Source organism: Amphiprion ocellaris, chromosome 10 (assembly GCF_022539595.1).
Source record: "Amphiprion ocellaris isolate individual 3 ecotype Okinawa chromosome 10, ASM2253959v1, whole genome shotgun sequence".
Lineage (NCBI taxonomy): Eukaryota > Metazoa > Chordata > Actinopteri > Pomacentridae > Amphiprion > Amphiprion ocellaris.
Window position 1 is genome coordinate 33,469,030 of NC_072775.1, and position 12,596 is coordinate 33,481,625.

Sequence of the window (12,596 nt, forward strand, 5' to 3'; positions counted from 1 at the left end):
AATGTGCTTTGATGAATGACATAAGAAGGAGCTGATAAGTTTACAGATTTAATGAATGAAAATCACAGAATAAAAGTATAATAATAATAAAAAAAGAGGCTAAAACTGCAAATAATGTCCACATCACAAATCTGTATTTAACCAAATAGTGTTTTTTTCTTTTTCTTTTGACTGTAAAATTCAGCTGTTTTACTTTATTTAAAACTACTTGTATTCTCATCATTTTTTAAAACATTTTTTAAACATCATTGTATTCCACTATTTCTTCCCTTTTTTGATTTAATTTAGTTTTATTTATTTTTTTTGCAGTATTAGTTCCTCAGCTGCTGATCTGCGGTTGGAGCTGAGCGGCTGCTTCAGTTTTCCTGCCTTCAGGCTGCGTTTCTTCTTCTTCTTCCTGTTGTGTAAAACTGCAGCCTGCAGGTACGACGACACACCCTGAACCTCAGACACACACTTACTCACACACACACACACTCTGCCATCAGATGCTTACACACACACAGCCACGCCCGGTCTGTGATGGTTGCCGTGCCAACAACGCCACACCTGAACACACACTCACACCTTATCGCTGTCTCAGCCTGAGTTCACTTTCTGACACACACAGACACAGACACACACACAGACACGCATACACACACACAAACACACACACACACACACGCAAACACACACACACACACATGCATACACACACACACTCAGTTTTACAACAACAATAATTACACTTTAAGGTATGTGAACTTTGCCTGAGTGTCTCTATTTTGTTCGACTTGTTTTGAACCATTCAGCAATATTTATTAGTCAGTTAAACTTTATTTGTATTTGACGCTGTTACATGAAAAATTAACCCTCAGAGCTTCAAAACCCAGCAGACGGTTCTAAAGTCAAGCTGTTTTTTTTTGAAAATCACCAAAAATGCCACCATTTATAAACCAGAAACTGCAAGAATCCATGGATTTTCAACCTTCCGAGGGACTTTAAACATATCTTATGTGATATTCTGTGAGGAAAATGAACCAAATCTAAGATTAAAATCATGGTATTTGATTAAAATCATTTTATTCTATTTGATTAATTTAAAAAAAGAAAAAACAACCTCCAAGAAAGAAAAAAATAAAGCGTTACACCATATCCTGAGGAACCTGAAGTTATGATACTAAAAATATACACAAAAGCACAACAAATTCAAGGATTCCCTCTCCGTTATGACAGAGCACACACACACACACACACACACACACACACACACACACACACACAAATACACACACACACAGAGAGAGTTTTAAGACAACAAAAATTACATTTTAAGGTATGTGATCTTTGCCTGCCATTTTGTCCTGCTTGTTATGTACCATTCAAACTTTTTTGTATTCAACATTGTCACAGCAGAAATAAAAGTGGAGAATTTCAGACTTTCTTTCTTCATTAGTTGCTGAGATATTGTCGTTCAAACAGCCTCAAATTTTAACGTGTGGAAAAACCTGCCGCAAGTGAGTCAACGGGCGACTCACTTTTCAAAAAAATCTCAGAAAGCATTTCATGTATTAAGCTAACATTTCACAAATATCTCTAGAAATTTTTAATAATTCATGTTTTAAACATTTGATCCAAATCAGAGATGGTTGAACTGAAAATTGTTCTAAATTTACAGTTTCAGATGGAATGATCTGGAGTGTAGTTTCTCAGACATCAAGGATGTGAAGATGTTGAAGAAAACATTCATTGACACTGACTTGTTTGCATAAAGATAAATTTATTACAAAAAAGACCAGCATCAATCAGGCACCATGGATACCCGGGAGCATTCTCAGCCAATACGAACAACTCAGCTTGAATCACAGAGATAACTCACTTATATAGGTGTGTGTATGGAGAGTGTATGGAGAGTTCTCTTAACATTTTTTCATCAGTAAGAGATTCTTACTTTCTCCATATCAGGTACATCATTCCAACATGTCCCAGGACGGGAACAAAGATTTCTTCTATCTAAATATGTCTAGGAGTAGCATAAGCATTCCAGGAACAACAGAAACATTTCTCAGCTATTGTATAAACAACACTTCAGGCCTGTGGTTTCTCTAACGCGTCCAAAGATAACCCAAACTGCAAATGAAATTGAGCTGAATTGAACTGAATTGAACACATATCTCTGGTCAGATACTACAGAAACATGTAGAACTTTATAAACAAATGTAAAATATTAAACCGAGTTCTGTGTTTCAATGTAGCAAAGAGGAGAAATTTGCTATTCTAAATAAATGTTAGGATCTCTGCCGAAAGTTGAACCAACACAAACTGCACTAAACGTGAAATAAACCTTAGGGGGCAGTAATGATCCAATGATCCTCGTTGGGTTCCGAAGCTTCCGGTCTGTGGGAGCAACTTCCGGTCCAACCAACCGGCGTCCGTGGGCTTTAGTCCGGAGCAGCTTTTGAATTTATCTGACTTGATTGTGAGTAATAATCTTGATAGTTAACAAATGCAGTTATTTATTGCGTTAATGTGTGTGCTACTGATGCATCCCAGTGTTGGTATTATGCAGCAGCTGTCTTTAAGCTAACGTTAGCTTAGCTTCCCTCGTTCATCCAGCTAATCCTATTTCCATATTTTGCCGAGATAAATAATTATATTAATTGCGAAATACTGGAAACAACATGGGATAGTTAACTGAGTCGTGTGTGCTGAATTAAAATAATGATTAAAGTTTAGATTCCAGTCGGAAGCTAGTGTTAGCGGCTAACTGTGATGCTAGCCAGTTAGCCGCTAACGCAGCTAAACCCAGCCGGTGTGTGTGCTAACAGTAGCTGCAGGCGATTCTCGGTGCAAAATACGATTACAAAACACTAAGTTATAGTAGTTCATTATAAAAACTATCATTACAATTTGTGTCATATTTGTCCAGTTCACGAACCAGACTCTGTTAATTAAAACCTCGCAAATAAAACCAAGGGTGCTCATTCATCACTATACACGAAGTTTTACAAATCAGTTCTTACAGTGAGAATAACCCGGTGTGATTAGTTTATTCAGTCCTCATTTGTATCCCGAATTTTAGAGATGAGATTGTTTGATCACAGTGATTATTTAGTCAACTGAAATTTGTTCCCACGGGTCAGCAAAACAGAAAAATGCTAATTTTTGGGTGAAGTTTGGTTTACATGCCCTCTTATTAGTTTACAACACGTTTCCTCAAGTTTTGGCAGAAAACCATAAGTTTTATCTATCGAGAGTAATTTTCTTGGTTTCAGATATTTGACAGCTGTAAGACATACTCCACTGGAATACAACTTTTTAGAAACCTTGTGTGTTGTGATTTTTATAATATCATTTACATCCTGAGTCCAACAGGAGATTTTATTTTTAAACATAATAATTACTACGCCACGATATGTAAGTCATATATGTTGTATAGTTCAGCAGATTTGCCAATATTAAGGTGGAGTTTGGTCTTTCTTGATTTGATTTGTTTTTCTTTAAGTTTTGGAAGCAGTGAGTTTCTTCTCTTTGGAGTTATTTACTTCGGTTCAAATAATAAAGAACTTCAAACTATATTCCATCGGAAAATCCAATTCATTGGTGGAGTTTGGTGATAACATATAATTTACTGATTTGTTTCTTCTGCAGCAGATTTTTGGTACTTTTGATAGCTATTCCACATTAACAGTATGGTTTGACTAATATGTTTTTTTATGGTTCGTGTCACTTATTAGTAATGAAAGAGACTGACAACCAATTAGTTATTACTTTATTTAGAGTAAAAATTGAATTTCTGGTGTTAAAATTGAAAGCTACTGAAACTCCAAGGCAAGACTTTATTTAAACATCTTTATTTATATATGTTTTGCGTGTTTAATTAAAGAGAACTTCTTGACATTTGTCCATAAGTGTTGATTGGCCGTTACTTGTGATGTCTGACCAGTCAGACATTACTCGAGACTAAATTCACTTATTTTTAGCAGGAATCATTTTTTATTAAATCTCAAAAATGCTGCAACAAGATTATCAACACGTGCAAGAGGTAATTTAACAATCTGTTAGGATTCCTGAAACAAACAAATGAACGAATTTTCAAGGTGTTTAAAGGTTCCACAGAGGAGGAATCTTCCCCTCCTGTCAGTCCACCATGGCGGACATCAAGAACTTCCTGTATGCCTGGTGTGGGAGAAGGAAGCTGACTCCAAACTACGACATCCGAGCTGCAGGCAACAAAAACAGGCAGAAGTTCATGTGTGAGGTGAGTCTTCTGTCTGGCTTCATTCCATTCAGGAGAATTAAACTCCCACCTGACGTTTCTGACTCTAAACTCTCCTCCGTTCAGGTCCGGGTCGACGGCTTCAACTACACTGGGATGGGAAACTCCACCAACAAGAAGGACGCTCAGACCAACGCCGCCAGGGATTTTGTCAATTATCTGGTCCGAGTCGGGGAAATGAACGCCGCGGACGTCCCAGCTGTCGGGGTCAGAAAGCCTTTCTTGTTTTTATTGCTGTAAATGATCATTTAATCTGTCTCTTAAAAAACTGATTTCAGTTGCTCACCTTCTGCTCCATTCAGTTATAAGTTAATAAATGACATTACAAAGCTGGAGGTAATGACAACTGGATTTCAGCTCGAGTTAATTTTACTGATGTCCCATTCAGACGTCCAGTGGAGGTGGAGGACTCTAACATTATCTGTCCCAGTCGAGGTTTTTAATCAAATCTGAGGAGTCTTTTTTTAAGCTCTTTTCCAGAAATAATTTAATTATTACAGCTGAAATAACCTCCGGTTTTATCGCCTGTATTTTCTATCTTGTCTGCAGCCTCGTCCTTTAAACACTATAAAACATGATGAAACAACAGAAATCTGACATAAAAACACAAGAAGAGACGACAAGAGAGACTGAGAGGAAAATAAAATAAATGCAGCTTGGCTCAGAAACAGTGAACAGAGGAGCAGGTTGTTGGAGATACATTCAGCATGGAGAAACATCTTTAGAGAGAAAAAGTCTGGAGAGGCTGGAAGCATGGAAATGGTTAAATATCTGGAGTATGTGGGGACAAAACCACAAAGAGACACAAAACAACAAAAATGACACAAAACTGCACAAACAAGACAAAAGGAGACACAAAGCAAACACTTTGTTTTCCAAAGACTCATAAAATGACAAAAATGAGTCACAAAACAACAAAAACGAGACATAAAATGACAAAAAAAACATAAAGTCAGACTCAAAATGGGAATATTTACACAAAATGACAAGACACAAATAGAGACAGAAAATGACAAAAATGAGACAAAAAAAGTGACACAGCTGCAAAAACAACAAATTGACAGAAATGTGACAGAGAATTTAACTTTCTTCTTTTTTTTACAGTTTATACCTTTATAAATGAGTCATATTGCACATAAAATATTTCTAAGTTCTGTCTACTTCTACTCATGGTTGTTCTGTTTCCATAGAGGTGCAGGACTTTATAATGTGGTGAAAAATGACTGTGCAATGAGTAAAAATGTGAGTTTAGAGGCTTAAGTATCCCTAGTGAGGATTCAGGTTGCAGGAAAAATGCTGCTTTGACCTGATAAATGAGTTTTTTTTTTTATCACCAGGTGAGCGTTCCAGAGCCTGACCAGCCAGACGGAGGAGGAGGAGGAGGAGGAGGAAATGGTGATTTCGGAAACCTCCCATCCAACGGTCCTTTGCCACCTCACCTTGTCGTGAAAGCTGAGCAAGGTAACATTAAAACCATCTTGTTGTTAGCTCTTCTTAGTGAAAACACATCAGATTAAACCCTGCCCTGTGTTGCTGCTAAGCTGTCTTCATTCTGCCTGTTTGTTTTGCTGTTTTTAGAGGAGGCTGGCAGCAGTGGGCCGGTTCCAGGGGTGACTGGACTGGGTTACTCAGGAGGAGGCAACTCTGGGTGGGGAGGAGCAGGAGGAGCTCAGTGGGAGCGAGGAGCCAACCTGAAGGAGTACTACGCCAAGAAAGAAGAACAGGAGGCCCAAGCGGTACAAATCTGAGCCCATTTTAATTCTAAACATGCAGTTATATAATAATTAATAGGGAGGTCCTGATCAAGTTTTTTCACCCACAATCTGATCCAAGTCGGTTAATATTTAGCATCAGCTTGGGACAGACTGTTTATTCTCCTAGTGGATTATCATCACAGATGTTTGGCATTTTTTACCGATTATTGGTATCTGTATTTTTATTGACCAGTTTTTGGTAAATTTAACGTGCTACTTCTATGTTTGTCGTCACTCTTCGGTCTCAGAAATGTCTCTCAAGCAGAGAAAAGTGAACAAGAAACACAAACCAGGACATTAGCTTCTCTCACAGCAGCTAATGCTACGCTAACGGCTAGTGGCTAAGTTAGAAGGCAGCCACAGATTAACCAGAAACAAAGTCTGGGAAACAATAGTTAATAATAGATGGTAAATGTAGGCCTGGAGGGTAAATGTAGCATTAGAGGGTAAATGTAGCATTAGAGGGTAACTGTAGCATTAGAGGGTAAATGTAGCATTAGAGGGTAACTGTAGCATTAAAGGGAATTCCGTGTTTGTGGCCTAAATCAGGAGGTTCTACTTGTGGATTTCACAGTAATGCAGTTTTAAATAACATTCATTAACCCTTTTAAATCCACATGAACGTACAGAGATTGTGATTAAATCTGTTCTTACCAACCGTCTGGTTATCGTTGGCAGACTCTGGAGTCGGAGGAGGTGGACCTGAACGCTAACCTTCACGGGAACTGGACCCTGGAGAACGCCAAGGCCCGTCTGAACCAGTTCTTCCAGAAGGAGAAAAGCAGTGCTGAGTATAAATACAGCCAAGTGGGACCGGACCACAACAGGTCTGGACCAGGAAGCTCACAGGCTTTTAGACCAGCAGCACATTTCAGACCAAATCCAGGCTGACGTCTGCAGAGAAACAGTTACACAGAAACACCCGCGCTGTGTGGGTTTTTAGGTGTTTAATACGTTAACAGTTTTGTAAACAAACACATTTTTTATACGTGAAGAATGACCTAAAAGATGAAAGATTCGGGTTCAGAGGAGTTAATTTTGTTTTCACTTCAGTCTGGATTTGGTGTGGAGTTTCCTGTTGACCTTCAGGCTTCGTATCCTTTCATTTATTTAGGTTTTTAGGTTCAGCCATTTATTTTAGGTAATTTACTGTTAATTAAGGTGACTTTTTCATACAGGGGGTTGTTGGAACAGTTTACAGTGATAGAAAATAGTTTAAATTAATTTATTATGAAGCTGTGAGTCGAGTGTTTCCTCTTTATCTTATTTTTGCATATTTGCCTTCATTTTTTGCTGCTTTTCAGCTGTTTTTCTGCATTTTTTCCCCTTCCGTTTTTCCTTTTTATCCTATGTTTTTGCATATTTGCCTTAATTTTTTGCAATCTCTTTGTTATTTCTTTAGCATCTTATTTTCAGGCAGATTTTTATTCTGCTGCCTCTTTATCTTATTTTTTTTGCATTGTTTTTCTTCATTTTCTACTGCCTCTTTTTTCTGCATATTTTATTTATTTTCTACTTTGTCTATTTTTTGCACCTGTTTCTTCATTTTCCTCTGCCTCTCATTATTGCATATTTATCTTGAGTTTGTGCTGCACTTCATTCATATTTCTATATCTTCTTTGTAATTTTCTTTCCTCCTCATCTTATTTTTTTGTTGTTGCATATTTTTCTTTATTCTGTCGCCGTCTCTTTATTATTTTAGTACTTCTTTTTCTTCATTTTCTGCAGCCTGTTAATCTTCTGCATATTTTTTTAAATTATCAGCTGTTTCTTTATTTTACTTTTTGCGTCTGTTTCTTTATTTTCTGCATATTTTTCCATTTTCTGCTGCCTTTTAATCATATTTTTTGCATCTGTCTCTTTAGTTTCTGCTCTCTGTCTTTTATTTCTGCCTTTTTTTTCATATTTTTCTGCTTCTTTCCTACATTTCCTGCCTTTGTCTCACCTTTTCAGCGTTATGTCATTAAATCGAGGAGTTTATTAATGCTGCAGTTATGAAGTGTTTTTCCTCAGTGACATTGTAGCTGAAAACCTGTTAGACTTCTTGTTTTTTAAAGGCAACACACACCAGCTGGGTTCCTCTTCTTCGTCTTTACTTTTTCTCTCTGTTCGATCATAAATGAAACCAGCTGGTTTGTGTTGCGCTGCAGAACTGAGGTGAGAAGTTTGGTTTTTGGGACGTTCCTGTATGTTTTTCTGCTGGACTTGCTGTAAACCCAGAGACCTCCAGAGTGTGTCGGTTACACCAGAGAGATCTCACTGTCTGATTGTTCCCCTTTAAACTGAGCTGAACGGTGCTGTTTACACTCTGTTTACACTGGAGCAGATCCTGGTTAAACAACAGAATATATTCACTTTTAATCTTGGAATTAAACAGTGTTGATGGAGTGTAAACGGCAAACACCTGCAGGTTTCTCTTGATTTTGGAGCGATTTCCAATTTCACTTCCTCATGCGCGCTTAGAAAATGTTTATTTTAAAGCCAAGAATGCCTCAAGGAAATCGGATAAGTTCTGTTTGGCACAAATTCTTAGCCGTAAATGTGTCATTTCTGAAGACTAGAGTGAGTTTCCTGCTCAGTCATGGGGGGGGGGAAAGACTCGAAGTGACGCCAGAACTCACAACCACACTTGAAGGAAGACATGGGACAGCGTTTAGGTGCACTAAAGCTGTCTCATGGGTGCAGCTCGGGCCTCAGTGGAGTCTGGTTGTGATTTCTGGTGTCGCTGTTCACCGCAGGGCAGAGAGCAGCCGGGAGATACTGGAATCAGAGCTGCCGATTGGTCTTAAATAATCCCAAAGTCTGGCAGAAAAACATACAGACTTCCTCCCGAGAACAGGTGAGTTCGGCGCTTCAATTTGAGCTTTCGTGCGGGGCTTTTATTTTGGTGAACGCAGGAAGTGAAGCCGTGATGTCTGTGCTTGTGTCTGCAGGAGCTTCATAGCGGAGATGCAGCTGTTTGTGAGACAGCTGGGCAGAAGTAAGAACATATTTTCCTATAAATGTTCTAATATTTCCTTTTTTTAACAGAGTTCATACAAACTCATCACTGAGCCGGATGGAAAGTTGAGGATTTTATATGTAGCTAAATTAAACTTGAAGTTATCTTAAGTTTTCATTCTGGATAAGAGTTGAAGTGATGTAGCTGTGAAGCTTGAAAGCAGCTGGATTAGAAAGTAATTCATTGTTAACCCTCTGAACCTCGAGCAGTTTCTGGGCGTTTTTCCTCGCTGTGGGTTCTTTTTTCACTGCAGCATGAAGTTCACATGACACGGTTAGAAAGACATGAATCATAAAAATGAAAAAAAAATTTCTTCGATTATTTTTACAAAAACTAAAGAAACCTAAAATCGACATATCCAATAGCCTCTCCAGACTTTTCCTCTCTACTCTGCTCATCGTCTGTAGAAAGATGTTTCATCATGCTGGATGTATCTCCAATAACTTGCTGCTCTGTTCACTGTTTCTGAGCCATGCTGCAGTTAATTCATTGAGTAGGTTTATTTTTTCTCTCTGCAGTTCAACCTGAAAACTCAGGATGATTTCCTAAAAAGATTACACGTCTTTGAAACCTGTCAGCAGGTTTCAGGGTTCAGACGGTTAAATGATCATTTTTAAAGGGACCAAAGTTGCAGTTTGTCATAGAGACAGTAAAGTACCATTTATTACTTCAGCTAGATGTCTAGCCGCGTCTTTCATCTGGGATATTTAACCTCCAAAGCAAGGAAAAAGTAATAATTGACAGACATATATGAGAGCATATTTCATGGCACAATTCCAACAGGATCATCAAATCATTTGTGTCGTTGGCAGGCGTACATATTTTCCGTAAGACGCCAAATGGTGGCTCCAAACAGTCAGATGGCTGGTTAGTCAACAAAGTTTTGATTAACTGACCACTTTTAACAAAATGTTAATCAGATAAAACACCAAAGTAACGCATCCACAGGGGCGTCACTTCAGCAGCGTTAGACATCATGAGAAATGATTTATTCCTGGGTTAAACCGGACCAATATGGTGGCTTCTTTTGGAGACTTTTGCTGATATTTACACCAATATGTGCTTCTGAAAACGAGAAATGATGTGAATCTGTCTCCATTTCAGATTAACAGCAGTTGGTTTAAAAGGTTTCTTGGAGTTTCCAGAAGCATCGATTGGTGACTGGATGCCCCGATTCGTATGAAGTTGTAGAAACTTTATGCAAATGAGGAGCTGACAACGTCTCTGGAAATACATCGCAATGAAATATGTGATCAGTTTAGGCCCAAACATTAAAATGAATCTTGAACTTGTAATTAAGTTTTGTTTATAAAGTCCAATCTCACCTTCAGCCCTTCGGCTCAGAAACTCCTCAGCAAACCTTTTAATGGGGAGATAAATAAAAACAGACCTCAGGATCATGCAGTGAGCATAGAAAAGAGCAGATTACACAGGTTGTAGGATGCAGCGTGTGATGAATGTGAACTAAATGTCTGTGCTGCTGTTCTGACTGCGGTTCTGCTGTGTTCTGCAGGAATCACGGCCCGAGAGCACGGATCCAACAAGAAGCTGGCGGCTCAGTCCTGCGCTCTGTCGCTGATCCGGCAGCTCTATCACCTGGGAGTCATCGAGGCGTACTCCGGAGTCACCAAGAAGAAGGAGGGGGAAACTGTACGGCAAAAAAAATAACGGATAAACTCTTTCACATCACCACATAAAACTTCGTAAACAAAAAAACTTGTCACTGGATGAATGCAGCAGGAAAACACATACACAACTACCAAAATGCAAACAAATAACACAGAAAAAGTGCCTTAAATGTTGTGCAAAGTTTGAATAGAAGCCACCAGATCTTCATAAACAGTCGAAGGGTTTGGAAGCAGAGAGATCTGACCTACTTTCTGTAGTTCTTGAGAAAAATGGGCTCAAAGGTTTTGTGTTTTCCAGAATGCTCTAACATTCCACTGCAACGGTTGTGGGTTCGACCACTCTGACTAATCCACAAAAAACTAACTAGACCACTCTACTTCTAACCCGTCTGTTTTGGCTCTTAAAAAATTAAAGAAACAGTTGACCAGAGGAATTTTTAAAAATAAGTGACAATGAAATAGTAATTCCACTGTTTGTATTGCCTTAATGTATTTAAACAAAAAAATCTGAAGTAAATATTCCTTTTAGTGTTAACCCTTTAAGCCCTAAAACCCCCAAAATTTGAAATGCATTTTATCTTTAAACAGAATGACCAAAATGACACCATTTATCAGAGCCAAAAGCTACAAAAAAAAGGAAGAAATGTTTTATTTCCGGCTGTCTGGTGGTTAATTGTGACCTGTGGGACTTTCTGGAAAAATCATTAAAAATGCGCTTAGAATTGTCATGTTTCATCAAAATCATCTTACTGTGGATGTCTCATTTAAAAGTTCTTCACAAAATACAGCATTTAGACCAGATTTTGTAAAAATAAAACAAAAACTAATATTTTCAGATGAGCTGCAGGTAGTGTTTCCACAGAGCAAGAATTAAAATAAAACAAACTGGATCAACAAAATAAATGCAGCATGGCTCAAAAACAGTATAGAGAAGAGGAAATAGCTGGAAGATACATTCATCATGGTGAAACAGGAGCAAAAGATACTCAGAAACTGGGGTTTGGAGTGTTAAAGCTAATATTTTTATTTCTTTTGCTGCCTGGTTGGGTTTGACTCTGCTGTTGTCTGTTTTGTTTCCAGTTGGAGGCGTTTGACGTCAGTGTGTCACCGGACCTTCGGCAGCAACTATCCAGTGTTGTCCAGGAGCTCGGCGTCCACATCCCTCCACCCGTGAGTCACACGGAGACACTCATAAACCTGCTGCTGGTCCGTTTAGTCCATCTGGGTACCAACCTGACGTTCTTGGATTCAAATGCACCAGACTTCGTTTTAAAAAATGCTAAATTTTGGGGAAATTCTCATTTTATGTTCTATTAAAGCCTATTTTAAAACATAAAAATTAAGCCATCTGTTATACCACACTTCATTCAAAATATTCCTAATTTTAGGTTTAAATCAAGCTGTCACCACGCAGACAGCTATGGTCCCAGACTTCACTCAGAATTTTAACAGTTTTAGATTTGATTTGATTCAGTTCTTGTGTGGCTGCACAGACGTCTTTACTGCCAGATTTCACTCATAGTTTTAACAGTTGTAGACTTAATTTGGTCCTTGTTCGGCTGCAAAGGCATCTATAGTATCACACTTCACTCTGAATTTTCATAATTATAGACTTGAGTTTATTCAGTCCTTGGGTGGCTGTACAGGCTTATCGAGTACCAGTCTTCATTCAAAATTTTAATTATTTTAGACTTCACTTTATTTTATCTTTGTGTTGCTGCAGTGACATCTGTCTTACCAGACTTAACTGAAAGTGTTCCTAGTTTTAGGGATGAATTTCTTTTGTCCTTGTGTGGCTGCAGAGATGTCTGTAGTTTCACACTTTACTCAGAATTTTCACAATTTTAGGCTTGACTCTCTTCAGTTCTTGTGAGGCTGCACAGTCCTTGACTAGACTTCAGTCAAAATTTTCGTAATTTTAGACGACTTTATTCAGATCTTGTGAAACTGCA

The 12,596-nt window shown here is 38.3% G+C and overlaps 1 protein-coding gene across 4 annotated transcripts in view; it reads left to right on the forward strand.

The window, feature by feature from the left end:
• Positions 1-12,596, forward strand: part of dhx9 (DEAH (Asp-Glu-Ala-His) box helicase 9) — a 40,552-nt gene that overhangs the window by 7,846 nt on the left and 20,110 nt on the right. For 3 of the 4 annotated variants that reach the window (XM_055014488.1, XM_055014487.1, XM_055014489.1), the window contains 9 exons: positions 310-423; positions 4,083-4,243; positions 4,328-4,468; positions 5,599-5,722; positions 5,840-5,997; positions 6,694-6,842; positions 8,949-8,995; positions 10,530-10,666; positions 11,725-11,814. In XM_055014488.1, coding sequence (XP_054870463.1) covers positions 4,133-4,243; positions 4,328-4,468; positions 5,599-5,722; positions 5,840-5,997; positions 6,694-6,842; positions 8,949-8,995; positions 10,530-10,666; positions 11,725-11,814 — 957 coding nt within the window. In that variant the 5' untranslated portion in view covers positions 310-423; positions 4,083-4,132. Of the gene's footprint in view, positions 1-309; positions 424-2,324; positions 2,462-4,082; positions 4,244-4,327; positions 4,469-5,598; positions 5,723-5,839; positions 5,998-6,693; positions 6,843-8,948; positions 8,996-10,529; positions 10,667-11,724; positions 11,815-12,596 lie in introns of those variants that run through there. The other variant, XM_055014486.1, reaches the window with a different exon arrangement.